At 40.7% G+C, this 27,953-nt stretch overlaps 2 protein-coding genes across 6 annotated transcripts in view; one reads left to right on the top strand and one right to left on the bottom strand.

The window, feature by feature from the left end:
- Positions 1 to 1,145: 1,145 nt before the first annotated feature.
- The window catches only part of si:ch211-180a12.2, an 86,660-nt gene continuing 59,852 nt past the window's right edge, over positions 1,146 to 27,953 (bottom strand). The window contains exons 1-13 of one of the 4 annotated variants that reach the window (XM_031315818.2): positions 11,543 to 11,810; positions 9,229 to 9,555; positions 8,312 to 8,605; positions 7,569 to 7,874; positions 7,164 to 7,274; positions 5,233 to 5,394; positions 4,105 to 4,419; positions 3,960 to 4,010; positions 3,611 to 3,865; positions 3,180 to 3,527; positions 2,792 to 3,064; positions 1,686 to 1,961; positions 1,146 to 1,487 (exon numbers count right to left, since the gene is read on the bottom strand). In XM_031315818.2, the coding sequence (XP_031171678.1) occupies positions 1,447 to 1,487; positions 1,686 to 1,961; positions 2,792 to 3,064; positions 3,180 to 3,527; positions 3,611 to 3,865; positions 3,960 to 4,010; positions 4,105 to 4,419; positions 5,233 to 5,394; positions 7,164 to 7,274; positions 7,569 to 7,874; positions 8,312 to 8,605; positions 9,229 to 9,555; positions 11,543 to 11,594 (2,811 nt within the window). In that variant the 5' untranslated portion in view covers positions 11,595 to 11,810 and the 3' untranslated portion in view covers positions 1,146 to 1,446. Of the gene's footprint in view, positions 1,488 to 1,685; positions 1,962 to 2,791; positions 3,065 to 3,179; positions 3,528 to 3,610; positions 3,866 to 3,959; positions 4,011 to 4,104; positions 4,420 to 5,232; positions 5,395 to 7,163; positions 7,275 to 7,568; positions 7,875 to 8,311; positions 8,606 to 9,228; positions 9,556 to 11,542; positions 11,811 to 27,953 lie in introns of those variants that run through there. The other 3 variants (XM_031315820.2, XM_031315817.2, XM_031315819.2) reach the window with 3 other exon arrangements.
- LOC116061564 (chymotrypsin-like protease CTRL-1) lies at positions 16,572 to 27,016 on the top strand. 2 transcript variants are annotated; one of them, XM_035997372.1, is made up of 6 exons: positions 16,572 to 16,755; positions 22,088 to 22,102; positions 22,252 to 22,420; positions 24,367 to 24,635; positions 26,262 to 26,407; positions 26,573 to 27,016. In XM_035997372.1, the coding sequence occupies exons 1-6, from the start codon at positions 16,698 to 16,700 to the stop codon at positions 26,942 to 26,944; spliced, it is 1,029 nt and encodes a 342-aa protein (XP_035853265.1). In that variant the 5' UTR covers positions 16,572 to 16,697; the 3' UTR covers positions 26,945 to 27,016. The 2 variants fall into 2 exon arrangements, with proteins under 2 accessions (XP_035853265.1, XP_035853266.1); XM_035997373.1 differs by lacking the exons at positions 22,088 to 22,102; positions 22,252 to 22,420 and having other exon boundaries at positions 16,639 to 16,755.

The following is a 27,953-nucleotide window of genomic DNA, read 5'->3' as shown; positions in this document are numbered from 1 at the left end:
ACTGAAACACAGCATTTTAGAGTTCAATAGGGGTTTTGCTGCTACAACTGTACTTGGTCTGGTATGACCAAGCTCATGGTGGCTAATTTGAGCTTACATTAGCAAACTTAACATATTTTATATATTGCTGTTGTTGACATTACTGAGTCAAGTAGTTGCGTCTCTCTATACTCTCCTCTACTTGTGCTATATGGTTACACTTCACAGTAGTCAAACATTTTGTACATCTGTCAAAAATCTGTTGCAGGTGGGGGTAATACTACTACTGGGGAAAATGTTGTATAAAGCCAGAGACAGACAGAGTTGTGCAACATCTGATAATGTCTTTAATAAGAATGACAAGGAAAAAGATTTAAAAAAAAGACTATCTGTGGTTCTGGTGCATCGATTGGGATCCTCATTGTCACTGTTATGGAGGTGCAATGCTAAATCAGAGTAGTACTCTTTTGACAAGTACACTTTATATTTACCATTAATGCCACTCTTCTGCCAAAGTTACATAGGCTCCTTTAAGGTCTACAATTAAAAAGATTCTGTCTTTGTGAATATTTGAATGTTTAGATGTTTCTAATATTTTTATTCAGCCCTCCCTGTCATGAAATCATAATTATTAAGTTATTTGCCCTATAATTTTGTTTCAAATATTCAGTAGGTCACTTATCTTGTACAATACTAACTACAAACTGCATATTTATTATAGTCATGTAGCCTACAACATGAAATGAATAGAAAACATATACAGTAAGTGTGTGCTATTATGGTAAATGTATAATGTATGCAACATGTATGGAAGTTGCTAGAATTTTAGGTGACACGTTATAGATTAACCTAATTTAATGTACAAGGAATGAAAACTGTATTTTACAACATGTATGTTTCCAGTTGTCGACAGCCATGGTATGTTTGCTGAATAATCTGAGAGGAGGAAGTTCTAAACTAAACATCAACCACGCAGCATCTCCTCTGCTCAGCACAGTGAAGTGATATTCCTGTGGTCAGAGTGCAACAGCAAAAAACCAGAAGTGTATTTTAAAATGAGAACTTATTTCAGAGGTTGACCAACAACAGATATCAGAACACGGAACAAAATAGAAACATTGCCTGTTGACTCATTTTCACAGACAAAAACAAAATCTAAAGAAACATCTCCAAAAAAATGTATTTAGATTTTATTTTCCGAAGCTGAATTTTAAAAATCCACAGAAGTGGATTATTATTGCAAAATTCTTTGTACAAAAATACCATTTGTAAAAATCATGAAGTTAGAAAAAAAAAGTAACAGTGACAGATTAAGAATATAAGATAATAAATAAAGACACAAAAATGTTGGAAGCAAAACCACATCATCAAAGATATCCTTAAAAACATACTACTTCATGATTAAAGTTATAGAGATATATATTTGATATATGGGATATATGAGATAGAAAGGCACTCTTGCACACATCAGGGCTTTAATGTGGAAGATGAAATTTCCTCATTGGGCTCTGAAAGAGAGGACACAAGATCACATTAAAAAACTAAACTTGAACAAACTTCCCGTTGACTGTTACTTTTTTCATAAGATTGGTAATCTGTCAATCAACCAGTCTGGTTTTCTGGCTTTTGTGAGAATACTTCATGATGTAGACTCAGTAATGTGTGCATGTACATGCACTGTATGTTAGTTGTTTGTAGCGTCTTACCTGTCCAGGTTCGATAAACAGGAAGCTTGAGTGCAGGGTGTATGATCTCCACGCAGACTCTCAAACGTGCTCTCTCATTTCCTCTGGGACCCTTCGTCAGGTTGATTCTGTTGATGTGCAGTGCTCCTGGGCCTTGCTCTCTTTCTTTGACACTGTCCTCATCCACTTCTGACTTTGTTTCCTCGTCCCTGTCAATGTTGTTATTCTCTTCGTGCAGTTTTTCATCGATGTATTCGATTCCTTCAGTGTCAGGGTCTGTGACGGCAGCTTTTGTTTCTATAAAGTAACAACAGTTTTAAAATTTGAAGACAGCACCAACGCTCATAGGGTTTTCTGTTGTGTACAGAAATAAAATCTAAATATTTGTTAACGTTTTAAGTCAGAAAAAATATGAATACTGTATTGGCCAGTTTGCACAATGTAATTTGAATTGTGCTTTCTACATATTAAACCCCTCCTCCATACATCACAGTGGCCACAGTGTTGGGTGTGCAGCAGTGCAACACCAACTAATTTGCAGAAAGGTACCTCAGAAGTAAGGGCAAACACTGTAGCGCATGTCCGTTACGTTTCCATTAATGCAATGTTTTTTAGACTTCATATTGTAAATCAAGTTTGCCCACACGCCGAGGAGAAAGTATAAGTACTGAATCAAACAAATCTACTTTCCATAAACATTTTAATGGCTATTCCAGAGATTTAGTATTGCACAAAAAATAGAGAAAAAACCAATACAGCAGACTTTGGAATATTCTAATATTAATATTATGGTTCAAGCTTGTTGGCTCCTACACTACCCATAATGCAACATAACAGCATGTTTCCTCAGACGCTCCCTACCAAGTAAATACCAACTGCCTCTATTTGTAGCACAGGCTTCCGATTAAAAACTGGTTGACTTCGAACCCAATCCTAAAATAACCCAGATGACATCACTGAGGTTATTTTCCTAGACTTAAAGTAAACTCCTCCAGAGCCACAGAAGACGTTACGCAACTGTTTTCACAGGCTGGAGTTCTCCACACGTAGAGTTAATTCATTTTGTTGTGTGAGATTTTTGTATTACAAACTTTTGAAAAAAAAACAAATACAGTAATGACAAATACTTATTGCATGTCCATTCTTCCGTCTCTCCAACTGTTTGTTTGTCTGACTTGGCAGGCTTGTGGACCTCTCCAGGGCGCACACACTTTTCAGCTCCCTCTGTCCGTCATCTCCTATCTCCTCTGTCTCGTTGGATACCAGTGGTGAAAGAGTGGGTCCTCCCGCTGCCCAGAGTAATTTCACCTTAGGGTGACCTCCCTTCAACATGAGAGAGAACACACCAACCCCTTCACTGCTCCAACAGACTGAGATCAATGGAGGAATGGAGGGAGCAACTAAGGGAATACAAACAGAAAGTATAAGTGAATGAAAAAAAATCTATTTCTATGAGTTTAGATAAGGATAACATTCAAAGTTGTTGACAGTAAAAGTGCCTATAAAAATTCATACCAACGCCAACATTTCTCCAGTGTTTCTCAATAGGCTCGTGTAGGGAACAGTGCTCGACTCTACAAATAATCCCTCCTCCTCTCTCCTTTTTCTCCTGATTTGTTGGCCTTCTCTTCAGAGTGGCTGTGGCCCTGTAGAGTCTGGGCTGAGTCTGTATGGGGCCCCACATCTCTCCTCCCACTATCACCTCCTCCTCTCTGTCATCTTGCTCTCCCCCCCTGAGCTTCAGCCAGGTGACTGATATGTTCGGGGGGTAGAAATCTGTGATTTCACATCCAAGGATCAAAGTCTTCTCTGGGGAAGAAGTGGAGCCAACGATTTCGGACACACACGGCCTCTTGATGAACCCTATTTGGGATGAAGTGGAGATTTACGCTTTCATTTTTAACTGTATCGTTACATTTTATGCCCTTTCTTCCGCTCTTTCTCACCTCTGGTCTCACGGGTGACTGGCTGCTTCAGGGCGATGTGGTGGACACTGACCCACACTTTAGTGCCTCCCTTTTCCAGTTCACTCCGAGGCAGTTTACACTGGCTGAAGGCTGAAAAGACTCCTTCAGAATTGGGTCTAGGGGAGGACGAGGCCTGGGAGGCGACAGGGCTCAGCTCACTCCCCTGGCAGAACCAGCGGAAGGTAATGACGTCCGGATGGAAATGTGATGCCTGGACAGTCATGCTGATGACATCTGGACGACAGAGATTGCAGGGATGTAGCCTCTCACAACCAGGACTGTTTTACATGTATTGAACTACAACACATGGATAAACTGTTTGCCTTACCAGAGTCACCTGGTGTCTCTGCCAGCTGGATTTCTGATACTTGTGGAGCAGCTAAAAGACAAAGTTTACAGAAATGTCCATTCCATAAATTGTGGAAATCATAGAAAAGCAGAGGCAAAGTAAATAAGTAAAAATCTTTTCTTACACAGGATTGTAAACTTCTCCGACACCCTCTCCACCACGATCTTGTCTTTGCCCATGTAGGACACCTGACACTTAAACACCGCCCCCTTGTGGATTGAAATCTGGGGGATGAAGGTGAGTGAGGAGATCAGCTGTTGAGTGCCACTTCCAGATGAGTACAGCGGCCCCAGAGTGTGCAGCTTGTAGTAACCCATCTCGCCTCTGGAGGGGAGCAGAGGACCTTTCTCTGACGCTGGGGAGGTGAGAGTTAGACCATAGGGGAGATGGATGGTGGTTAGGGGGTTATAGAGGCAGTTAAAGTTAGTTTTGGAGGTTCCTATGTGTGTAAGGTTGTAAATTGTTAGCAGAATTAAGTGTAAAAGAGAAAACATGGTATGTTTAAGGAGTAGTTGCAATACATCTCATGTGACATCGTTCACTTTAATGTATTATTTTGACATGAATCCAAACACATTTTTTGTTTCTTTTATTCAATAGAAATCCTTTAAGATCCTGTTTTCCCCTTTTATTTTTCATTAGGTAGCTTTAAAGAAACAGTTGGACAGCCGCCAGGTAGCTTAGCATAAATACTGGAAACAGGGGGAAACAGGTAGCCTGGCTCTCTCCAAAGGTAAAAAAAACTCCACATACCAGCATGTGTAAAAAAGCTCACTAATGAAACACGTTGCACCTGTTTTGTTTAATCTGTCTCATCTGGTTGTATGGCAACCTCATGGTTGACAATACGACACCAGGAAGAAACTGTCCACGACCAAGATAAAAATATAGTCTCATAACTTCAACATAAAACCCCAGTGTGTTGTTTCCTGCTTTGGTTTTTGCACTGATTCAACAAATAAGATTTTTTTATTAGTGAGCTTTCGATTTAGCTGCTGACAGTAGCTTCATATTTACCACACAGGCATGTGAGTGGTATTGATCATCGTCATTTCACTCGGAAAGACAGTGAACAAGCGTATTTCCCAAAATGTTGATCTACTATTACTAAGGTTGGGAAAATGATCTTTTCCCACACTGTGTGACAGTAATCATACATACACACTTTGTGATCGCCACTAGAATTCTGCCAGACCGTGTCAGACAGGGTCAAAGAAGTATTCCCCAGTAGTTGCTGGTTACTCGCTCCTACCTGTGAGTGAAGTGTCAGAGATAGGGGTGTCATTGAGAAACCATGCTGTCTGGACTCGGTCCACCCTCCGGCCCTCAATGCTCATTGTCACTCTGCCCTTTTGACCAACAATCACGCGTGGAGGGAGAATGATCCCTGACACATTCAGAGACTTCTTTTTCTCTGAGTGAGGGGAAAAAGAATGGAGATAAATAAGTCAGTAAGAGAAAATGGGAGCTGGGGAGGCAGCTATTCTTCAATAATTACAGGATTTGCTGTCAACAATCACAATTGTACGGAAGAGGATTAGGACCACATGTGAAAAGATAAACAAGTATTTGAGTTCTGAGTTTAAAGTCTGAATTCTGACTTGAATCTCAGAATTCTCAGAATTCTGACTTTAAACTCAGAACTCAAATACATTTTTTTCACATGTGGCCCTAATCCTCTTCCGTACAATTGTGCATTTCCATCCAAAGCATGCATTCCTCATACCCTGCTAAACCAGGTGCTCCTGAAACCCATTGCATCTGTGTGCTTCCAGTCTAACATGGTAGTGTTTTTGAAATGTGATACTGCATATGTTAGTTAGGAGTTACTTGAATAAAGGACAGAGGCACTAGGGGCTTTCCGACCGAAGGGATTTTTCCAGTTCTTAGAACTAAATGTTCCTAGAACACTTTTTTCGTCGTGTTCCGACAGGAAAAATTTGGGGATTTTTAAGTTCCTCTGGCCTCAGTAGCATACTTTTTTAGCTCCTACTTCAGAGCAGGGTCTTTTCCCTTTTCCCTTTTCCTAGGTGTACTTGATTGGTCGAACTTATAAGTCACTACCAACTCGGAAACTTGCAGACAGAGCAACAACCAACAACGGGACATTTTTAACAATTTTCACCATCTTATTCATCATTAAATTCAGTTCTGACAACGTTTTAGGCGATAAATTAACTGTTTAGATTTCAAATATAGGCAGTCTTGCGAAAATTTATGCCAAATTGACAATTTGCTTCTAAGTTTTCGGAGTTCAGAAGCTCCATCAAGTGAGGCGACAGCCAGCAAGCGCCTTCCCCGGCTTCTAGCTCGTCGCTCGGCCAGTCTTGCTCAGACACCTCGCGGTAAGCTGGAGGTCTCTCAGACCGTAAATCTCGTAAATAAGAGGCTTTTATTTCGCCGTTGACGGTTCGTTTGTTTAAATATCACAACACATGTCCATCATAAGATTAACGGGAACCTGTGGTTAACTGTCTTTTCGGAGTTAACACACACACACACACAATCACACACACACACACACGTCCACAGTGCAGCCGGCAGAGGCGGGGTCTGTTCCGAGTATAATAAAGCCCCGTCTGTATTAAGCAAAACATTACGTGAATTACTACGAGAATGGACGTGCATTTAATATAGGAAAAGTGCAGTATTAGCATCATTTGTTGTTGTTGTATGTGACGCTAAGGTCTAGTGACGATGCTATAAAGACCGTTGCCGTGCTTGCGTCACTCCCTTACCCCTCCTACCAGTCCCTATGGCCACTTGGCCAGTGGGAATGCAAACGGAAAAAAAGATTTTGGGGGAGAGTAGTTCTTAGAACTGCTTAGAAGTGTACTTTTCCTCTAAAAAGTACAAGTACTATCCGGTCGGAAAGCACCTATTGTTGCATTTTCCTGGTATTTTCCCAACATGGCGGTCAGGACCCCACATGGAGTCCAAAGATACATTTGAGCGGTCAAAAGATGATTCTGTTATGTTAATTTCAATTATATCATTTCTTTAATATTTTCCTTTGTTTTGTGAAGAACTCAAGACTTTTTTCCTCTCTAAGCAACCAAAGGTCACAACGGCAAGTAAAAAAAACCCTATCTCTCTCCATGCTATGGCCATATTGAGGGTCTCATATAGACTTTGCTTTATTTAAGGGGTTACAGTGGCGTCTACCACGGTCCTTTGACTCACCATCCCTTCTTCTCCAAGAAACGCCAAAGCAGAGCAAGACGACCAGTACCAGCGAAATACACATCAAAGCCACAGATGCTTTGGCTGATTTGGTCAACACTGGAGCTTCAGCTATGAGGAAACAGAGTGAGAAAATTGTAAACTATGCCAGCATCAAGAACAGAACAAACAAGTTGCAAACAATTGTGTGGTTATTAGGAAGCCAGTTTTTTTTTGCTTGTTCTTTGCAGTTCTCAGACTTTGTTCCAAACCTCTAGTTTCAGGGGATTATACAGTATGTCAAACTATCATTCAAAGTGAAAAAAGATATTGAAAAACGAAATGATAGCATGTCTCAAATTGGTGTGACTTGTACCCCGTCTCCGCTCTACTTATAAAAAAGTAGAAAGTCTGTCAAATATATACCTTGAGGGTCCAGTTTCTCGAGGTACGCTGAGCCACTGACAGGGTGCACTACCCCAGGTTGGTTTACTGCACATTCCACCTTCCCACCTTGCTCCCTCTGCTCAGGGCTCAAAGTATAATAGTGCCTGGTTCTGTAAGTCCCATCTGGGTTCAGCTCAGTGGCGGGGGGCTCAGGGAGGACTGTGCTGTTTTGAAGCCAAGACACAGATACTTCCTCTGGGTAGAAACTCTCTACGTCACAGTAAAGAGTGAGAGGAATGTTGTTGGAGTGTGAGAGTACTGCAGCAAGTCTAACATAAGGAAGGTCTGAGGAGAGACAAAGAAAACCTTATTAAGATCTTTTGGTTTAGATTTTAAGGATAAGCAGTTGTTCCCACAGTTTCTACTTTAATGATTGACAGAAGTAGCTATTCCAGTTCTATGGCCGAAAGACTACACATCTTCTGCCACAGGCTAAAAATACATTTCCTCTCCACCTTGGTTAATAAAAATAAAAAAAACATACAGTTGCACTTTTATTTGGTTCTTTGTAGTTAGGCTTATTTAAAGCTAATGTACTTGCACTTACTTCTTGTTGTCTGGAGTTTGTACCTTCAGGGTTAAAAGCCCTTAATTGGAAGTCACTTTGGATAAAAGCGTCAGCTAAATGACATGCAATGTAATGCACATGAAGTACAGATATGAGTCATTGTAGTCATTGGGCAAATGCACAAGGTCAATCAATGTGTCTTTGTGTCACTCACAGGTAATATTTAGTTGGAAATCCAGCTCTTGATAGCTGCCATTGTGTGACACTTTACAGCCAAAGGTCACGTTCTGGTCCTCGCGGGAAGGGTAGAAGGTCAGGTTGCCCACAGCCATGTAGTACCCATCTGGAGTCTGTTCACCTTCAATGTGGTAAGGAGGTTGAATCACTTGCCCATCTCTGGTCCAGGAGAAAGAGACAGGAGGAGGGTAGAAACCATCTGCATGGCATGTAAAGTGGCTCTCTGTTTCTAACACCACCCACTGCTGAGGGATGGATAGAGTGGGGGAAGCTAAAAGGAAGAGAAGTAAAAGAAATTGAGGGGAAAAAAGAGGATCAAAATGTTCAGCTTTGTACCTGCTTTTATTATCAAATGTGCTTAAAATTCCCATATCATGCTCATTTTCAGGTTTCTACTAGAACATGTTTACATGCTTCAATGTTCACAAAACACATTAAGCTTCTCATACTAGCTGTCTGAATATTCCTGTATTCACCCTCTGTCTGAAACGCACCGTTTTAGTGCCTGTCTCTTTAAGCCCCTCTCCCAAAAAAGCCCAGTCTGCTCTGATTGGTCAGCGTTTCCGGGTCTTCTGCATCTGTGCTCTCAGAGTCTCAGCACCGTCATTGCAGCCAAGAATGACTGTAAAGGCACTGTAGCGGCCTTTTCTACCTATATATAGTATAGTTGTGACATCACAACCGCACGGAAGTCCTGACGGCTCGTTTTAAGGCACAGTTTCTGAATACGGGCTGTGTGCATTTCTCTGTGGATTGAGCGTTTTGATACTTTCACAGTATTTATATAACACCTCAACCTGCTTTATAATAAAAAAAAAAATGGAAATGTAATTTTTTACAATATGGGACTTTTAAATGTACAAATCAAATCTCAACAACTGGACAAAGACATACCGAGGATACTGAATGTAACGTTGCTGGAGTGCAGCATTGTGGAGTTGTAGCTGACGGTGCATTCATACTGGCCCTGCAGGTCAAGACCGGCTCTGAGGACAGTCAGTGAAAAGTCCCCGTTGATGAAATCAGTGGTGTCCCAACTGAAGCCTTCCTTTATTTGAGTTGCCGCTTCTCTGAATGAGGCGATGTCAGAGCCGTTACTTATCCAGCTGACTTTGATGAGAGACTTGTCTATTTTGTCCCCCTTTACAGAAAGAGGGAACGTCACATTGCAGGGAAGAGTTGCCTTTGTATTCGGACTGGCCTGTATTTCACTTGGAGACACTGTAAGCAGAGAAAGAAAGTTTAGATGGAGTGAAAAAAGAGCCTTTGCTGAACAGCACATGGGGGTTCTGTAAGATGTAAAATGTGACTTTATTTGGTTAATGATTGAGTCAGATCTTCAACTTAAGTTTTAATTTCTGTCAAAACAAGAATGTATTTTATAACCTGAGTCAAGCTAACATAACACCACAGCTAGTAATGTATAGCAATCATTGAGTGACTCTTGCGAAGCAATTTCGTCACAGACACCATAATCCTCTGTCAAATGAGAATTTTAATCCATGAGCAATAAAACCTACCTTTGTTCAGTTAAATAAACTCAAGAGTTTTGCTTCCACAGTTTTACTTTTAAGTCTGCTGTGACCAGTAGCTAATGTTAGCTAACATTAGCAAACTTATACTGCTGTATAACTGACATTACTGAGTCAGTTATGAGACTTCTCTGCTTTTGCTAGTAAAACATGTTTAAACAGATAACAGACTGACATTCAAGTGGTTTTATCACAAAAGTAATACCAGACACAAACACACGGTGCAAATGAGTAATCTTATTGCCTCTTGTAGCCACAAGGCTATAGCTCCTTTTAAGCCTGACATTTTATTTTAAAATAAATCTTAATAACTAAGAACAATACATGCTTATAACAATACACCTGCAACAATAAATGTCTAAGTCTGGGCAACGAGAACTCATCCATGTTGTTTTTTACATGTCAAAAACCTGAAAGAGAAGTGATAGAGGAATTTTGTGTAGTTTGAGTTTCATGAAATTCTCCGCTTCACATTCTCTCTTTTCACCCCTAACCATAAATCAGTAAACTCAGTATCCCTCCCTAAATCAATGTAAATAGAAAGCCTTTTAGTCTGGTCTGACCACCCAATCAGATTAATTAGTAACTAGTAATAAATACTTGGCAGGTATTGAGTCAAGAAATGGACAGGTTTATGTTGCACCTCTTGTTAAGTGTGATAGATGGGCTGATCATAGCTGGTTGACAGGAAAGAAAAGAATGAGAATTAAAAAAAAATATGACTAATGCTCTACTTTGGTGTTTATTTCTTGCTAAAAAAGTACAATAAGTCTAAACCATTTAACAGCAAACATCATCCTGATCCACCAACGAAGCAACACCAGTTCAACCTGTGGTCCGAATAGATCAACAGTTAGAATCATTAAAGTAATTTAAAACTTTCAGGTCAATTCAGAGCACTTGCGTCTAAATTTGGAAGAAATAATGGTCTGATAATAAGAACATACTTTTCACTACTTAACCATGGTCATTATCATCTCCAAATCACCTTGACATGATAACAGCTAAGGTATACAGAGAGGAGTGCCATATTGTATGTAAGAGTGATTTCACTTCTAAATAATGACTTAGCTTTGGCCATTTTTCTCAGTGCATGTGAATTATTAGACTGTGGGGCTGACATTTTATATTGCAATATCACCTGTCATATGTCAGCATGTATTGTTATATAGTATTTAAGAGCCGTTTAGTAAAACAACCACATTTGCATATGGAGTTTTAACTGATTTGGCCGAATCCAATCACCGACAAATCACTGCACTTCATGTGAACATCTTGTAAATCCAATATTAGCATAAAGCAGTTCTATTCACTTTATGTATTATAATATAGCCCGAACCTAATACACTGTATACATAATGCTCTTATACTCGTACTGGTCCTAACATACACTGTGAAGTTTACATGTTGACACTGACATCTGTACTTTTACACTTATTTTAACTTGCAGTAAACCACTAAAAGACCTAAACAAACTAATGATTTGCATTGGGACTATTAACTGTAAAACATCCCTGTTACAAGCCTTCAAATCCAGAGTCCACCTGAGACAGCTCAGTGTCAATATTTCCAATTTCACCTGGTCAGCTCAAACTTGTGCAAACGTGGTCCTTAGGTCAAGAAACAACAATGTAGTCTTTGTAACCGGCCTTCGAGTATAATGGCACAATACTCACCATGCTTTACGAGAGTCAGAAGGACGACATAGACGAGGACTTTACACCGCATAGCCAGGCTTGTCTTGAGACCAAGTTCTTATCATCTGGCCCTTTTGCCGTTTTATATAGAGCAATGAGGTGACAGGGGGCGGGTTTGTCCTGCCAGATGGTAAATAAGAAATATTGTCCCTGGGACTCAGTGAAAGGAGGCCCTTGATATGTGTATGTCTTCTTAAATAAACGAGCCCTAGAGGACTGATAGAGCGAGGAGAAGGAGGGAGATGTGCAGGGACCCACAAGTGGCCAAATAGGTCACTTAAAATTCAGACGGGCCTCTGGCCAAGATTTTGGGGCTACTTTACATTGGTGCAGTGTTGCCATGAACAAACCGAGAGGGTGATCCCACTGAGCTTATGTGGGCAAACACTCAGGCGAGACTAAAACTCTTTTCTTTTGGGGAAAAGTTAGTGTGGTGTTGAATTTGGAGAAAAAGAGGATAAAAACAGAAGAATGGTTGCCTCTGTACAGGCCGTCTATCTTGTAGTCAGCTCCTACTACGATCGTCGCCTCTGATTTAGGTTCATTTTTAGCCCGAACAAGTGCCTGATGTTTGAAGGAAAAGGTGTTGTCTGTTTCTTTTTTTTTTTTTAAAAAGAGCTGTTTCACCCCCCTTTGAATATTCATTAACTTGATTTTGCTTTTTAAATTGTTTGATAGCACTTAATTAATTGGTCCTTTCACACATCAGCCATTGAACATTTGTTTTTTAGAGCTCACACAGGGCTCTTCCACCCTGCTTTACTTTGCTTTAGGTAAAAACCAAAGTGAGACTTTAAAGTGATTGAAAGAGGTGAATAATGTGTTCCCTTTCCTGGTTTGTGTTTGGTACTTTGTGCTCTGATTGGTCATGTTTTCACTTTCTTTTTCTGACACGCGTTCCTTTTAATCAGGTCAAAAGATTGAGTGCACTTCACGAGGGTTGGAGAAGAGGAGGGACATCAATCAATTGATCAATTTTATTTGTCACATGAAACATATAAGGTACAATTCCAGTGAAATGGAGTCCCATCAGCTCCTTCAACCTGTGCATGATTCATGAAGCAGAATGTGGCTGTCAGATTGGCACACAGAAAAAGGGTCACCCGGTTGAACGGCACTCCAGGATCAAGCCAAGTCTCGGCGAAAGCCAAGTCCAAGTCGCCTGCACACTGGTTAGCAGGACGCCCAGCAGAGAAGTCGCACTCGGTGTTCATTTCCTCCACGCTTGCCTTGGTGCCCCTTCTGATGTAGAGATGGGCGCAGAGATGGTCCTGCTTGTCCACATAGTCGGATCGTAGCAATAGGTCGTAGCTGATAGCCATCTTCACCTTTTCCTTATGCGTTTACTCTTGAAAAAACTCAATTGGCCAGGCTAGCAGAGTCAGCAGGAGAGTTGTAAGTTGATTTCCCAATCCTGATGAGCGACTCAGTGTCATGAGATGGCTGCAGAGATGGTCTTGCTAGCTTGTGCTCATCTTCTCCTCCTTTTCCTCTGTGTTTACTCCGATGTTTACATTTGAAAAGTTGACCGGCCAGCTGGCTAGCTAGCCCAGGCTAGCAGAGTAGGGGGGAGTTTAGCAGAGTCGGCAGGAGACTGGCAAGTTGATTTCCCAATCCTGGTGAGCGACTCAAAGCCACATGTCATCACCGTCCAACGTCAACAACATAAAGCAACTAATATTAGTAAAATAGACAATTGAGCATACATTTTACGGAGCTGACGGAAAGGTAACTGGAGAGGTCCGCGCCTTCTACAACAAACATAAGGGTTTGATGGAGTACACGCAAGCTGATGGAAGGAATGAAATAACTCAACTGTGCAGACTTTTTATGATCGTCGCACTTTAAATCAACATGTATATTCATGTTTTTTTCTTTCTTCTGCTGGATTTTGTGCAAAATTGACAAAAATGTATATGATTTGAAAAGTGTGAGATTAGATAAGCATATTCTTTACATTTTGCAATGTATACATTGTTAAGGTGCACTAGGCCGCAGTGCAGGGGCGGACTGGCCAGCTGGCATACTGGGCACTTTCCCGGTGGGCCGACGTGCTTTTTGGGCCGACCGCCAACACTTCTTTTTTTGTCCGGCCCATGAACCGGCCCATAAAAGTGGTAGGCCTAGATTGGCGGCCCATAGTTTTTTCAATTGACACTGGGCTGCTGGCCCAAAACACTTTAGTCAAAAATATCACATAGGTTAGGACAGATGCGGCCCATGAAACATGTAGCTCAGCGGCCCATTGGTTGTTTTCTTAATTGACACTGGACTGGCCCAATCATATCTTTAAACAGCACCCTCTTTGGGACTTCTGCATGCAGTTTCAGTGTGCATCTGCCAGGCTAGAATAGTGATAGAGATCATGGAGAAGAAACGCAAAGGAGGTGCAGAGAAGCTGCGTGAGAAAAAGAAACAGACTGTTCAGACAGACGCTGCCAAATGTGTCAAATTGACAGACATGTTTTCGGCAGTAGCAGGACCTTCATCAGCTCCCGTGGCTGATGATAATGGTGGTGGTGTCGGTGTCGGCGGCAGTGGCATGCACAATGAGGAGGAGACTCAGGAGGAGAGGGACAGAGATGAGGGAGTGAGGGTAGAACTTGCGGTAAGCACAACTCCCCTTAAAACACTTTGCCCCTTGATAAAACCGAGCCAAAAACAAGTGGTGGACAAACTGTTGATGATAACACTGAGGAGTATACCGTTTTATTGTATTAATAAATGGTACTTTTTTGAAGTATTTAATGTGTCAACTCTCACTGATTCTTGCTTACTGATTACATGGCGTTAGTAGTTTTAAGGAGTAGGAGTTGATATACATATTAAGGGGAGCGCAAGGACGGGTGGTATTTGTGATCGTATGTGGTGGGTCGGTCTGGGCCAAAATGCCAGGGCCGATTTTTGGTCCCAGTCCGTCCCTGCCGCAGTGTTTCACACACTGTTAAGTCCTGGAAACGGTAGTTTCATCCGAGCATTGTAGAGTTTTTTTTCTTTAAAGGCTGACATTTATTCAGACATAATAAATATTTCTGTATTTGGTGGCCAAAATTAGGTCGATAATATGCCTTCATAAAACAGCAGCAACTCAAGTGATCCGACTCTTAATATAAAATGTGTGAACTCATTTAACTGAAGAGTCAGACAGCAGGACTTTACTGTTGTTTCTAGATTGACATTTAAACAGGTCAACCTCCTATTAAAAAAAATCTTCGGCATCTTGGCATTCAAGTACTGATGATACAAAGTTCTCATCAGGTACACCTTAGAAATTCCTTTCATGCATCCAGTTAAAACTAAAATAGTCACAATAACAGGTTGGGGTTTTGGTTTCAATGTCACATCGTTTCGAAGCAGACAGTTTGGTTTAAAATAAAAAAGGTTGTTTTTATTAGTCTCTAAAAGAAATGAGATAAGTGATGAGTTAATTATGCCTCTAGCTCTACTTTAAAAAACAAAGCTGATTCTTAAAGAAATTGTTTGACATTTGGGGAAAGGCTGCTAAAAGTCAGAAAAGAAGGCAAGGCAACTTTATTTATATAGCACATTTCAGCAACAAGGCAATTCTAAGTACTTTACATAAAACATTAAATAGCAGTTAAAACAATTAAAAAGATGAATTAAAGACAATATAAAATAAAAACAAGCTAAAACGAATAAGACTGGTTTAACATACAAGAATTAAAGTTGCAGTGTAAGAAATGAACAATTATAATAAATACATTTTATGTGTCACATGAAATCGTAACATAAAAGGCAGCTTCAAACAGAAAGGGTTTCAGCCTCAATTTAAAAGAATTAATAGTTGCAGTGGACCTGCAGTTTTCTGGGAGTTTGAGGTGCAGAAGATCAACACCACTCTCAGTTTGCGGACGACACCTCCCTCATCGGACTCATCTCTGATGGAGACGAGTCCGCCTACAGGTGGGAGGCTGACCACCTGGTGACCTGGTGCAAGCAAAACAATCTAGAGCTCAACGCTCTAAAGACAGTGGAGATGGTTGTGGACTTCAGAAAGAACCCAGCCTCACCTGCCCCCATCACCCTCTGTGGCTCCACAATCGACACTGTGGAGTCTTTCCGCTTCCTGGGAACTACCATCTCCCAGGACCTCAAGTGGGAGCTGAACATCAGCTCCCTCGTCAAAAAAGCACAACAGAGGATGTACTTCCTGCGGCAGCTGAAGAAATTCAACCTGCCAAAGACAATGATGGTGCACCTTTACACAGCCATCACTGAGTCCATCCTCACATCCTCCATCACCATCTGGTACGCTGCTGCCACTGCCAAGGACAAGGGCAGGCTGCAGCGTGTCATTCGGTCAGCTGAGAAGGTGATTGGCTGCAATCTGCCACCGCTCCAGGACCTTTACGCCACCAGGACTCTGAAGCGTGCTGGAAAGATTGTGGCTGACCCCTCCCACCCTGGACACAAACTCTTTGAGCCACTCCCCTCTGGCAGGAGGATGAGGTCCATTAGGACCAAAACCTCACGCCACATGAACAGTTTTTTCCCCTCCGCCACTAGCCTTCTAAACAAGGCCCGGAATCCATCCTGACTCTCTCCACACCCCACCTCTGGCTCCTCATGCCACTGTACCTACTCTGCTGTAGCGTCCCTTTTCACTACTGTTTAACTTATTTTACTATTTATTTAAATTTATTTTATCGTTATTAATACGTACTGTGTGTATATGTTTATACTTATATTGTTTATATCTTTTTATCCTTCTTATATTTGTATGTGTGACATGCTCCAACAACACCATGACAAATTCCTCGTATGTGCAACGTACTTGGCAATAAAGCCCTTTCCGATTCTGATTCGCCCGGAAAATATGAAGCCAGTTGGCTTGGCATAAAGACAACAGCTTGTTATTAATATTTTGCCAGACATTAATGCCAAAAACAGCAGGAACAAGGAACACCAAATGATATACCGGTAAATGCAAAAGAGAGCAGGAACAAGAAAGACCAAATTACACCGGTAAATACCAAAACACCCACACACACACACACAAACACACCTGACTTATCGAGAAAATGGGGTTGATTAGGGAGGGGTCACTGTACTAGATAAAAGCTAAATTAGCAGGACTCTGATCTTATTGAAGGCAAGAAGTTAGTGACAGAACATGATGGCAGCCTGGACTGGATGGATACTGCTGATGTGTGCGGTCCTCACTGGGCAAGGTGAGCTTTTATGCTGAGTTACCAGTTTATTCTCAAACCAACTTTTCAAACCAATACATCCTCTCTCTTTTAAAGTTTTTGTTAACAGTGTTAGAGGTTTTGATCCAACTTCGTGGTCATTTTTAAGAATGTACCTATAGATTTGGTGCTGGATCGTTTTATGTTGAAATTTCTGTTTCTTTTAAACACAGTTAAAACAATGAGTAAAAGCATCTTTACTAAAGTGTAACATTATAGTTAATTAAACTTTAATTGTCAGTTATTTAACTGTTAAACAATTACATGTTTTAAATGCTTACAAAATATTAGCAATATTATAATTTATGTGATTTTATCATTAGTGTAATATAAAAGAAGTTCATAAATTGACTGACAAGACAGAGTAAAGTAGGGGCGGCCCAGATGAGATATTTGGATGTGTTGTCACACAGATGACAGTGATGTATGGTCATATTGGTTATGGATTTTAAAGTTATGGTCCTTTAAATCATATATAAGTCCCTAAATTGTGTGCAAGGTTGAAATTGCAGGCTAGTAAATTTTCAGTTTTTGGTTCACTTCCTATATTTGGGTCACCTAAAGTGAACCGAACTCTTGTGCATTTGGATGGGAACACTGAGACACCCGTCTTTTAACCAGACTTCATCTTCTGCAGCCTGCATTTCAAACTGCAGTAGAGCCTACTGTAAAATGAGGAATTCAAGTAGCTACCAAACACTAGTTCTGGTTATGGACAGCAGGGGTCTGTTTCAGGAAGGAGGTTTAACAAACTCTGAGTCTAACCCTGAACTCTGAGTTGATTTACCCTGAGATGGGAAACTCTGAGTTTTCGGTTCCTGAATTGGTTCAATCAACTCAGAGTAGGTTCACTCAGAATTAAGCGCGTGCACCACCACTAAAACAAGGCAGCATGAAAGGAGCCATGATACTACGATTCACCATGGTAACAACCACAAACAAACTGGTCGGCGGAAATACTCATGCGCACGTACAGCGGGTTTGAACATGTATTTTGTTAAAAAAGCAACACAGCGGCTGCTGCAAAAGAGAGAGAATTTGCGTGGGAGAAAATTGCTGCTAGAGTAAATGCGTACGTTCCAATATAGTGTATTAATATCATATTTAATCATAAGTATAATATTACTGGTGAGATGGTATTGAACCTATAATCTATTTCATTTAGTTGCAATCCTGCGGGCGAAAAAGTACTAGGTACTGATCAGTAGCCTTGTTCAGGCAAACAAAATCATTTAAACAACCTAACGTCATATACATCGTTGCGTTACACAAAAAGGAAACATGTACTTACTTAAACGATGGTAGTCGATGACTTTGCTAACTAGCAAATTGCAGGCTGTAACTCGCGATTGAGTGACAAACTAATGCCAATGTGCTCTAGCTAGTTATATTGTTACGGGAGGGGCCAGCCTCAGTGGCTCCAGTGCGTCAGCGACAGTAGGGGCGGGGCCAGGAGCTCAGTGGCTCCAGTGCGTCATCGAGCCACCGTTTTAGCCCCGCCCAAAAAATCCTGAACACAGCAAAGGTGAAAAACTGGTTTACAGTTCAGTCTTTGTAATGTGTTTTAGCAATACATTTCTAACATTTATAATGTGTTTAGATTTTTTTTTTTAATTAATTGCCTTTACAGGGACTTTAACACTTTCTTAAACATTTGTACAGGTCGCAATTGCAAATTAATCCTTATACCTGTAAAAGGTAAAATAAATAAAAAAATCAAGGTTGGAAAAAAATGAAAGACAAACGAAATTTCCTGGAATGGCAGAGAGACAAAATATTTCTAAATATTTCACAAATCTGTCAGCGCAGCTGTGAAACCAGAGGAGAATTTAGCTTTTTCATTGAGTTTGTCCTTCAGGTCAAAACAGGGATTTTCATGTTTATGATAGATATTACCATGGTTGCAAATTAATAAAAATATATCAAGTATACCCAAGATTTTGGCCATGTTGCAGATGTTTTTCCACTGTTCACTGATTTAGTCAGGCATTGGTGAAAAGTCTAACTTCATCAATTTATTCTGCTAAATTGTTCATACCATGAATGAAATATCTATTTCAAAACCTAATCAGAATCATAAAGATATTTATTGCCATGTAAGTTTTACAAAAGGAATTATTTTTGGTTTATTGGTGCATGTCTCAATTGTGCATAAATCAAAGAAATGTAAACAATTTTCACCTAAGTGCATAAAATAATTCGATATATTTTACATATATTACTGTATAATCGCTTCAGAGTTTCAAAGTAATTTAATTTTAATTAATTAATTAATTAATTATTTTAATAATTTCCTAAACCTTACCTTATCATGGAATCAAGAGTCAAGAATCTGTTTTAAACCCTAATGACTTTTGAGCCAAAAAACTAGGCCTATTTGATATAATTCACATATAGGCTATTATGATTTTATAATCGCTTCAAATGTGAAAAGTAGTTAAAATGCTGTCAGTTCCACTCTAACTCCCAACATGCCAAACCAACATGGCTGGTCGATTTTGAGAGTAGCCTTGTATTTCAAAGCGGCTTGCCGCCAGCCAGCCGTGGTCCATTATAGGTGTTATAAACTGAACGCATTCAAGCTGGCGCGCGCCATCGTGACGTCAAAATGATGTCATATCCTGCCGGCGCGTCCGATTTAAAGCGCGCGCCGAGCTGTCGCGCACGCCTCTTTTTTTTTCAGTGGCGCGCGACAAAGCGGAAACGGGAGGCCGAACGGGTCCGCAGCCAACCGGATGCCAGGACTCTCAGAGTGACTGCTAGTCTCTCTTGTAAACTTACTAGGTTAAGATGAGTTCTTTTATGGTAAATGAAAGGCTTGATCCGACAAAGTAGCTCATCCAATCAAATCGAAGCATTGACGGCAATGCTGCTGCCAGTTCTGCCGTTTATCTTTTTCTTTTTCTTCTAGTCTGTAGAAAGAGCAACGTCGGTAGTCTTTGCTCATTAGCGCTACCTCTGTTCAGGAGAAGACTGCAACTAGTGTCGCGACCACCAGCGCGGGTATAAATGGTCACGGCGATCTCATGACGTCACATTTGGATGCGCCACGCGGGCTGCGGTTACTGTGAAACGGCATTTAGACGGACGCAACCGCCAGAGAAAATGAAGCAGTCGGCATCTCGCAAGAAATGGGAGTGATGTATTGATGATTCAGCGGCAAACGTTTCATCCCCGCCAGCGGGACGCACCTATAGCCGACAGCTAGGGCCGGTGTTCTGACGATCTATGCTGCCTTGTCGAAAAATGCTACCGTAGCGCAAATCGATAGTAGAGTCTATCGAGTCGCGCTGCCCTATCGAAATGTGCTTCCTTATGTGTTCCCATTTCCAATTGTGCAGGCAGGCTGAATCCCATAGAGGTATAACTCTAACAGTATTGACATCTTATGTTTATTTGAGAATATTTTGATACTCCATTATATCTTTATTGAATATTTCAGTGATAGCGTATTCTTATAGACAAATATAGCCATACCCTATCAAATAATGCTCCCCCAACAGAATCATTAAATATTGCACCACTACTCACTCAATGTGCACTGTCAGGAGATAAGGAGCATATTTTGATATTCTATTAAATTATATTTATTTAATATTTCATTCAGCATTAACCACAGTATCGACCGCATGTCCGACCGCAAGGTTGCATAGATTTATGGGCGGGGAATCAGACCACGCTTGTGGGTCGTGCGCATGTGCAGAACCGCTAAGTAGCACATCTTGATAGGTAGCATAGATCGATAGAACACCGACGGCAAAAAGAAGCCGTGCAGATATTTTTTGCTATCTGGGGAGGCTGCAGCACCATCATTAACAGAATTATAATTCATAATCTTTTATTTCAAAGGGTTTACATCATTCACCTGCAATACTGTGGAACTCCTTTTTAATGGCTCTTACTGGTTTGTGTCCAGGGAACACTACAAAAACGTTTAAAAAACGTTTCAGAGCAAGTCACACTCTTCTGACGGCGCTTTGCTATACAGTGGCTTTACTAATATGCTCCGCATCACCAATGTTGTAAAGAAAACTGCCATTTGCAAAAAAACGTAATGCGAGACAAAGAATCTGCTGGGATGTAAGAGCATGTCCACGATGGTGACGTTAGTGATAGGACAGATAAGGTTATATAGGCTACATAACTGATAGACTGGGAAGAAAAATTATACCGCTCAAATAGGTAGTTATCTGGAAATGAAAATGCATCTATAGTCGGGGCCTCAATATCATCTCCCGACGTATGTTTAACTCCCTGCGAAGTAATACAGCTTCTTCATCAATGGGATCGTCGACAAAAGGAAATGCCATGTTTTGAGAAAACATTTTTTTTTATAGTCTGCCTAACACACTTAATAAACTCAGTTACCATAGGAACTGACTCAAGTTTGATTAACCTCCTTTTCTGAAACAGAAAACCCAGAGTTTCCCTCATCTCAGGGTTAACAAACTCAGTTTTCACTAAACCTGCTTTCTGAAACGGACCCCTGGACTGGAGTGTTTAACAACATTACTGTTCACTGAATATTCAGGTAACCCTGGTCTGACCCTGCCAAAGAGGTAGTCTGTTTCCTGTAACTCTGTATAAAACCTGGTCAGAAACTTACTCTGGTCAGAGTGAATTATACATCCTCTGGTGAACTTCTGTCTCCACTCTGCAGTGAATAAAACTCATCTGAACCAGCCACAGAATTGGACCTGAAAGATCTTTTTCTTCCACACTACCAACAAACATCAATATTATTCATAGTCACGGCAAAAAACAACAAACCTAAACATTTAGACTGGAAACCAGATTGTCAATTATTTTTTCTGCTTTTTTTGGGGACCTTTATCCAGAACAATCTTGGGATGGGGACAGTCCATCTTGCCCATTTTTTTCCTTTATGAATTTGTTTTAAAAAAAAAAAAGCCTCTGAGCTACAGTCTTCAGCAATTAAGACAAATCAATTTGGTTACCAAAAAGCATGAGAAACAAAAACATCAACTCATTTGGAATTTTGGCCATGAGATTTCAATCTTTAGTTTTACCAGGAGCGTGAGAGTAAGTGTACTCTACTGACCACATCTGAAATAATTTATCTGTACACTGATGTAAAACTTGCCTTCTATATTATAGCACAACTTATTAAATGTCAGCATTTCATTTGCATGGCAGAGATCAAATAAAGCTCCACATTGAGTCAAACTCATTTGTTTTTGTATGCTGTTCATTAATACTCCTATCCATGGAAAGGTTTGTTAGGTCTAACAACATTAAACACACAAACACTGAGTCATACATATGTCACCAACTCTTTATCTCTTTCCTACAGGGTCAAAGGCTCAGGGTAAGCACAGTCCCATGTAATATATTCCAGAGATGCACTGTAACAACAATGAACACAGCTACAAATAAAAAAACACTTTTAGCTTCACACATTATACAGCCTCAATTAACTTCATGTGTATTGACACACAGATGTCTTTGCTCTGTCAGATTGTGGGCTGGCACCTCTGAACACAAGGATAGTGGGTGGTGTGAATGCCACAGCTGGAGCATGGCCCTGGCAGGTCAGCATGCACATTAATTTTGCAGCGATTCACGTCTGTGGAGGGACCCTCATCAGTGACCAGTGGGTACTCACAGCAGCCCACTGCATCATATTGTAAGTGCTCCTGCATCTGTTGCCTTAATGAACTTGGGGATGGGAAACCCTATGGTTAAGAACAAAGTCACTCTTCACTATTAGCTAACATACAATTGGTAGCCATTGCCTGGTTTATGTCAGCATTACAGGAGTCTAACTCTTCTTTGTTAGAACAGTAGAATTGGTTTTCTGGGGCTACAATGCACATAAACAACACATACATGGGTTAGTCATGTCTATAATAATATTCAAAAGAGCTGTGTTAACTAAGGTAAAATCGACTCTGGTAAACATACACCAGAGTCCATAAGTGAAAAGCTGTACTTAGCTGTAACATGCTCACAGAAAAACTAAATTCTACTAAATCATACAGCAACGACAACAAAACAGCTTTAATAATAAAAAGAGTGTGGATAGATAATGCTCCAACAATGGCAACAACTGTGCTTCTTGTGGTTGCTCTACTACAACACCCAACTGAAACCAACTGAAAGATTAGACTGCCTGACCAAATCAGCAGCATGTTGCTGTGACTGTTTTTGATCCCTTCAGGTCCTGTGGTTTGATCAAATTTCTGCACAGAGCAACCCGTGGCAATTTAAAGGTCCAATATGTAATATATTTACTGTAATAATATAACATTAGCTAGAGTGCCCAAATTGGTTACTCTCACAAACAATTGAGACACAGCCAGTAAAGTGATTGGGAAGAAAGGACCGTGAGTTTGCAGTGTGTTTAGCGATTGTTGCCGTAATTCTAAGCCATTAAAGAGTGTTCAGTCGGGTGGCGAGGACGGCAAGGTAGCTAATGTTAGTATTATTTTTAGCAGTTCCCACTGTAAATCTAAGCCGAGGAAGTGTGTCTGTCCGTCGGGTGGAGAGGACGGCAAGGTTGTGGTGTTTTAGCGGTTCCTGCCATAATACTAAGCCAAGGAAGTGTGTCTGTCAGTTGGGTAGAGAGGACGGCGAGGTTGTGGTGTTTTTAGCGGTTCCTACAGTAATTCTAAGCCGAAAAGGTGTGTCTGTCCGTTGGGTACAGAGCTCCGCGTGAGCATGTGCATTTGTGACTGTCAGTATAGCCAGCCTCTAACATAAGCTACTCCAATGTGCTGTTAAGTAAAGTCTGGCTATGTGAGACAAGCGTCTAGCAACATTGTTGTGGATGCTCCGGTCTCAGCCTGGCAACCAACGTGAACTTCGAGTCTGGGGAGGAGGGACCGAGGGAGACGACTCTCTCCAGTATTTTGAATTTATACTGCAGTAACTATTTTAAACACTAGCTGTCAGTATTACATATTGCACCTTTAAATCTGATCCAACCTCAAATTTATTTATGTATTTATTTATTTAAGGTTTATTTGTCAGGGACAATGCACACTAATAATACATAAAAGTAAAATGTGCCAGAATTAGCCTGGAGGCTATTTTACATCCGCTGTCCCTGGACTGGTGGTAAGAGGTCACTCTAAAATTAGATAAAACGATTAAGCTATCAATAATACATACAGATGTGGCCCTATACAATAAGAGTTGATTATACTAATGCTAACAGACAATTACATAAAAACAAGAACAGTTGGGTGAGATCAACACAATTACACACACAGCTGAACTGTCCGACCAGACAAACAGGGCGCAATAACAAAGACATACATGGTGGACATGCACAAAAACAACATTGCTGGGATGATAACAAGCAATATACTATTTCCCTAACTATACAATAGTGAAACAGACACACAGGCAGAGTACAAAAAACACAGACAGACAGAGCAGGAGAGACAAGATATAGGAGTAGAATGGTGGGGGTCAGTCTCTTGCTTTGCTTTTTTTTTAGCAGTCTGCTTTTACTGAATTGAGGAACTGACATTTACTGATACACCACCAATCTAGTTCTGATAAAACTTGATGCAACCTGTTAGTTTTCTTCATAATTAGTCTTTTTTGAATTCTTCTTTTATCCAGAAACTTTCCTAGTGTATGGATTCTCTACTTCGGAAGAGTGACTCAGTCTGGCCCCAATGTTCATGAGGTGAACCGCACCGTGTCCAAGATCATCATACATCCTGACTACAACAACGTGCCGTTCAACAACGACATTGCCCTAATGAAGCTCAGCAGCCCTGTCAATTTCACTGACTACATCAGACCTGTCTGCCTGGCAAGTAACTTCAGCCAGTTTCACAACTCCACCCCCTGCTGGGCCACTGGCTGGGGCACACTTGGAAAGGATGGTGAGTATTGGCATCACAACCCAAGAAAATAACTGCTAATCATCATGTTACTGTATTGTCATTGTGAGCATGTTAGCAAATTGACATTAGCATTTAGCATGCACAGAGACATTTATGCTCAACGCATTGTTCTTTGCAGTATAGTAGTATAAACACCAGAGGACGTACAGACAAAACAAATCTGTAAATAAGCAAGAAGTAGTGGAGAAGAAGAGACCGGAAGTAAAGGAAAGCAGGCTGCCTGGCAACAGTAGTAAACACTTCCATGTTAAACACTGACATACCGCGAAACATTACATGTATCTACTGTAATCATTAATGTGACTGTTGTTTATCTCCAAATCGAAATTACCGTCTGCCTGTAACACTGTTAAGAACACTCTTTCCATGAAGCTGTTTTTTTAGCTTTGACAAAACGATCTCTCATGTTTTTCCACACTCTCCAGCAAAATGTGTTGAACTAAAAGTGCAGCGCACCAGGTTACAAAAATTCAGATCTGCACAACCATGCGAGCCTTTGCGCTGGAAACTACGCGTTATTATGAATCCAACGTAACTTCTAGGCATGTCCCACCCTACGAAGCAGCTCGATTGGTTGGGGTTAGGCATTGACCTCGAGTGGTTAAAGTTAGGGTAGCCAATTGGTCAGGGGATAGGACCTGAACCATAGACTGTATAATATTAATGGACAGAGCATGTGTGACGTCACCCATTGGTTTGTGGAGATCTGCTATCCGTCGTCGAGTTTGCTGTTACAGGCGCAGCCATCCTGGTTGCAGATGTGACGATTTTAGACAAGAGGGAGGAGTGAGGGAGGAGCAGCTTACACTATGTTACGTTACACACTTTCACTGGCAATCACATCATAGCCACACCCTAAAACACCCCCTGCTTTATCACAGATTTTAAAATCAACGTGACCATAATTAAAAAAAAGAACATCATTCTGTGTTGCAGAAGACTTAAACTAGCGATTGAGACCATAAACTCATTATGAAAATGTTTACTGAGGTAATAAATCAAGTGAGAAGTTTCTCATTGACTTCTACAGAAACTGACCTCCTTTTGCAACCGCACGTCTCGCCCCCTGCTGGAATTCAGATAGAATGCAGGTTTAAGGCACTTCCGCATTCGCCGAACTGGATGCTTTGTCCATTAATATTATATTATACAACCATGGACGCCTGGCCAATAGTAGTGTGTGAATGCTATTGAAGGGCGGGTCTTGCCTAGAAGTTGCGTGGGTTCCATAATAATGCAGAAAGGACAGCCATCGGCGTGGTGACGTCATTTTATGGCGCGCGCACCTCGCACCCGGAACACCACGGCAACCATAAATTAAGCTTTACAGAGCTGCTAGCATTACTGTAGACTCTTATCTTGTTTCCTGGCAATTAATCCTCTATCGCCCTCTTCTTCTATCGCATAGTTGACAATTCAGGTACAGGGTGCACTGTCTCATGAACAAATTAATGTATATGGTACAGGAAGTATTGCATTGTCAGAAGACTCCACAAGGTCTAGTTGGGCTTTGATCAACACACGTTTTTAACGCCGCAAAAAAAAAAAATCTTCTCAAAACTGTGCAACAAAAGTAAAAACTATTTCATTCCCTCTCTCCCACAGAGCCCCTAGTAGCCTTTGACTCACTGCAGGAGGTTCAGATTCCTGTCATTGGAAATAAGCAGTGCAGTTGTGACTACCTCCCAGAAGGACTAAACATCACTGACAAAATGATTTGTGCAGGACAAGAGAACAAAGGAGTGTGCCAGGTTAAAATAACCAATTGTTGTAATATTTGAAGCAGCTGTACTGAATACTTGTGATTTGTTTTTCTTCTTAAAATGTTATTGTCAGTGATAATGTGCTAGGCTAAATAAGACTACTACAGTCTCATTTTGCAGCATTAACAGTTTGTGTTTTGTCTCTGTTTTCAGGGGGATGGCGGTGGACCTTTGCAATGCAAACAATCCTCAATGTGGATCCAGGCTGGCATTAGCAATTTTATAATACCTTGTGCTCTAGGTTTTCCTGATGGTTATACCCGAGTGTCTGACTTCCAGACTTGGATCATGGATCAAGTGATGGGCGCGAATGTTCACTTTGTGACATTCAGATCCAGTGGCACTGATCAGGACAACAGCTTTGTGTGTCGCAGCTCCGTCCCCGGAAATGCAACCACAGCAGCTCCAAACGCGACTTCCACAGCAGCTCCAAACGCGACTTCCCCACCATCAACTGTAGCAACTGAAGTTACAATGGTTGTCATCTTAGTGACACTGTTCCTGCAGCACATTGTAGCTCCATAGCACAGGTTTCAACTTACAACTTCTCAATTTCTTCTTCTGTTGTTTTGGGATATCTTGTCTTTTAAATCATTTTACAAAGATTATATTTATAACCTGATGATTCTAGCGGAGTTTGTGTGGTGAAAGTGTTGCCTGTAGCTTTGAAGCATGGTTTTGTCTCTGTTGTAACATTTCTTTGAATGGCCTATTTTAATGCAACACAAACTTCATTTAACATATATCTTCTCTGTAATACCAATCATTTTTCAGAAATAATGGCAAAGCCATTCATGTTATCATTTGCACCACAATACACTTAATACTAAAGGAAATAAAAATAAGACAATAATCATCTGTTTGTCTTTATTGGTCACAATGGGTTAAAATAAAAGACTCCAATCTAAAATCAAGATCTGATAAAGAAATAAATGGCTTTAGTCTGAATTGCTGAACTGCTGGTATTAGTATTTCCAGTGTTGGGAGTAACTGTAAAGCGTTACAGTAAGCTACATCGGTTGATTGAGACATAACAGTTGCATGCATGATCATGGTGGTTATGGTTAAATATGACACACTGTAAGACCACAGTAGGGCTCAAGCATTGCTTAAAATATTGGAAAGGTCACATTAAAATGCATAATTTAATAGAACTTAAGGGAATGATGAACTAGAATTATAGAGCGTAGAGCATTGAGCTCTCTTAATACATGCAGGCTGCGACTACACATAATGTACCGTGCCTTTGCACACGCCTGCTCACGAGCTCAACAGTAGTTTGGACATAAGCAACCTCTAATTCATACTATGGCAAAAATATGACTCTTTAAGACAGAATAAACATATCCATGGATAGACCATAATGGGCCACTATAAACAGCAACAACCCAAGTGAACCGAATTTTCAATATACACATTTTCAATATATGTGTGTGTAAACTCATCAACAGTTAGAGAGACAGCAAGACTGTACCAGTCTCTAGTCTAACCTTTAAATATCCAGAAATCTAAAAAGGTGTTGTTTTAAATTGTT

The sequence above is a fragment of the Sander lucioperca genome, chromosome 22, assembly GCF_008315115.2.
Source record: "Sander lucioperca isolate FBNREF2018 chromosome 22, SLUC_FBN_1.2, whole genome shotgun sequence".
In the NCBI taxonomy this organism is placed as follows: Eukaryota; Metazoa; Chordata; class Actinopteri; order Perciformes; family Percidae; genus Sander; species Sander lucioperca.
Note: the sequence above shows the minus strand (reverse complement) of the source record. Positions and strands in the feature narration are given on the sequence as shown.